Here is a 2,652-nt window from a genome sequence, read left to right as displayed (position 1 = left end):
ATATAAAAGTATACCGATTCTGCTTGTAAACACTTCCGTATGCTCACGGCCTCGACTTGGCTTATTGTCTATTTTACTATAATTAGGACTGGACTCAGAGAGCAGCTTGCGTCAAAAGAATAGTAATAGTATCGTTCCTATTGTAAAGAAAAACATATTGCATATTATGAAAGGTACTATAGAGGACTCCCTCCCCTTTGCGTGTCAAGCACTGAAATGGTGTTTTAGGAAATCATGTGACTTGTTGAGTATAGCCTTTTTGCTCAAGCATTCAAGGCAATGTTTTTAGACGCAATGTGAAGAGTCTTGCATGTATTGTTAACGAAGATTGCTTGAGAAAAAAAAAGGGGGGGGATTGTGGAAAACTGCCATTTTTTTCACGAGATCATATGGACTACCGTTGTTTTTTCCTTGCACATCCGTTGTAAATGTGTCACCCATGTGTGGTTAACTTCCTGTTTAGATTTTTTTTTAATTTTGCCGAACAAGGTAAAACAAGAAATGGCTCCCCGTTCCGAACTGTTTGATATAGCGTATATTTCCCAGGTACGCCTTATGGATCAAGTCGGGTTGCTGTAATGTCCTACACCAACAGCAAACACTAAGGTGCTCGAAGACATTGGTTGGGGCGGGAGGGGGGAGGGGTTGAATTTTACTTTCACAGCACTTCTTTAACTGCTCTTCTTCACTGTACTACTTTCACTTTTCATTGTCTGTGCTCTGCTTCTATTGTATTACTTCTCAAAGCGACCAAGTGACATGGTGTGTGCACTCCCACAACACCTAGGTGAAACCTCGCTGAATCAGACATGACCTTTACAAGACGTGATTTCCTTGTCCACCCACAGGCGTGGTCCAGATGTCCCACGAGAAACGCCTGATCAGGGACTTGATCGGGAACTACACGTTACGCGGGAAGATGGGGAGGCCAGTCCAGGAGCAGAACGACACCATCACCATCTACTACGGCATGTCGCTCATACAGATACTGGACCTGGATGAGAGGAACCAGGTGCTGAGTACCAACGTCTGGGCAACTTATGTAAGAATATCATTGTCTCTCTCTCTCTCTTTATCTCAGTCTTTCTTTCTTTTTTTTTCTTTTTTTTTCTCTTACTTTTTCCCTCTTTTCTTTTTCTCTCATTATTACCTCTAAAAATCATTGCCTCTCCGTTTCTCTCTCTCTTTCTCTCTCTATCTTTCTCTCTCTCTTACACGCATACACACACACACGCGCGCGCGCGCGCACTCACTCACAAAAAATCAAACAACCACAATCTGGATTTTCCTGAAGAATTTTTAAAGTAACACATTACGTACCACAAAGCAAATCCTTTTTCTAAAGCCTTGCAGTGCACTTGCTGTTGTTTAACATTCGGATTTTTTTTTAAACCTGGCCTTTTGAGTGGCGTGAAACAAAAATAAGGTACTTGTCTAGCTAACGTTGTACCCTTGATTAAAGTTATTGAAAATGATGCACACTTTTTCCCTCCTCTTTGTCACCGCCCGAGTTTCACAAAATATGCAGCGGTCCGTTGAAGACCCACTGGATTGCCTTTTAAAGCTTGTCTCTAAGGGGCACTGTCTCTAAGGGGCATTGTCTCTAAAGTTCATTGTCTCTAGCAATGGAGCTGCTCTGGGACTGTTTGTATTGGGCATTCTTTAAACGCGATTGATCTGTGAATGAGTGTCCTGTTTCGTAAGCATGTCTCTGACTGGTCAATCCTTAGCCGCTGCTACACAATATGTGCATTTAGCCTACATGCCACTTTTTAAAAAATACCAAACACTGAGCTTGTCGTGAAGCTAAGCTGGTTATTATGATCAGGATTCAGATATACACGTGTGGTTGCAAATGATACTGCCCTAAACACGGATTTTGTGCGCGAAGGTTTCTGGTTCAAGATTATCTGAAGATCTGATCGTACAGCTCTTACATGTATGTTAAAGCTTTCCGATACTTTGACATAGGCGTAAACACAATCATATATTATATTTTGGTCCGGACAACGTGAACTTCTTTGCTCTTCTCTTTCCTTCTCTCTCTCTCTCTCTCTCTCTCTCTCTCTCTCTCTCTCTCTCTCTCTCTGTTCATCTGTATATCTTTCTGTTTTTCGGTCTCTCTTCTTCTCTGAGAAAGAAGGGGAGAGAGAGGGGGGGACAGACAGACAGACAGACAAATAGACAGACAGAGACAGAGACACAGAGAGAGGGGAGGGGGAGAAAGAGCCTGTGGATGTTAGTAGTCCAAGGAGAATCTAATCAATTACCTTGAAATACCCTACAGTAATATGAGGAAAGAATACGAACATCCCAAATATTGAAAAACAACTTTTCTTCTCAGAGATGAGAACGTATCATACGTCTTTCTCAGACATTATTAAAGCTCTAATCCATCATGAACGTCAGAGCTGGCTAGCTTTGGTAATATTGCTTCTTGGCCGCGCAGAGTTTTCTATTGTTGTTACTTTTGTTGATGTTGTTATTGCTGTTGTTGGTGTTGTTGCTGTTCTTGGTGTTGCTGTTGGTGGTGGTGATGTTGTTGCTGTAGTTGTTGTTGTTGTTGTTGTTGTTCTTCTTCTTCTTCTTCTTCTTCTTTTTCTTCTTCTTCTTCTTCTTCTTCTTCTTCTTCTTCTTCTTCTTCTTCTTCTT

The 2,652-nt window shown here is 41.6% G+C and overlaps 1 protein-coding gene across 4 annotated transcripts in view; it reads left to right on the top strand.

The window, feature by feature from the left end:
- Positions 1–2,652, top strand: part of LOC101861149 (neuronal acetylcholine receptor subunit alpha-10) — a 100,552-nt gene that overhangs the window by 79,590 nt on the left and 18,310 nt on the right. For all 4 annotated transcript variants that reach the window (XM_035971694.1, XM_035971693.1, XM_013086587.2 and 1 more), the window contains one exon: positions 849–1,042. In XM_035971694.1, coding sequence (XP_035827587.1) covers positions 849–1,042 — 194 coding nt within the window. The remainder of the gene's footprint in view (positions 1–848; positions 1,043–2,652) is intronic.

This window comes from Aplysia californica, unplaced genomic scaffold (assembly GCF_000002075.1).
Source record: "Aplysia californica isolate F4 #8 unplaced genomic scaffold, AplCal3.0 scaffold00483, whole genome shotgun sequence".
NCBI lineage: Eukaryota > Metazoa > Mollusca > Gastropoda > Aplysiida > Aplysiidae > Aplysia > Aplysia californica.
The sequence above is the reverse complement of the archived record's forward strand: the minus strand, read 5'-3'. Positions and strand labels throughout refer to the sequence as shown.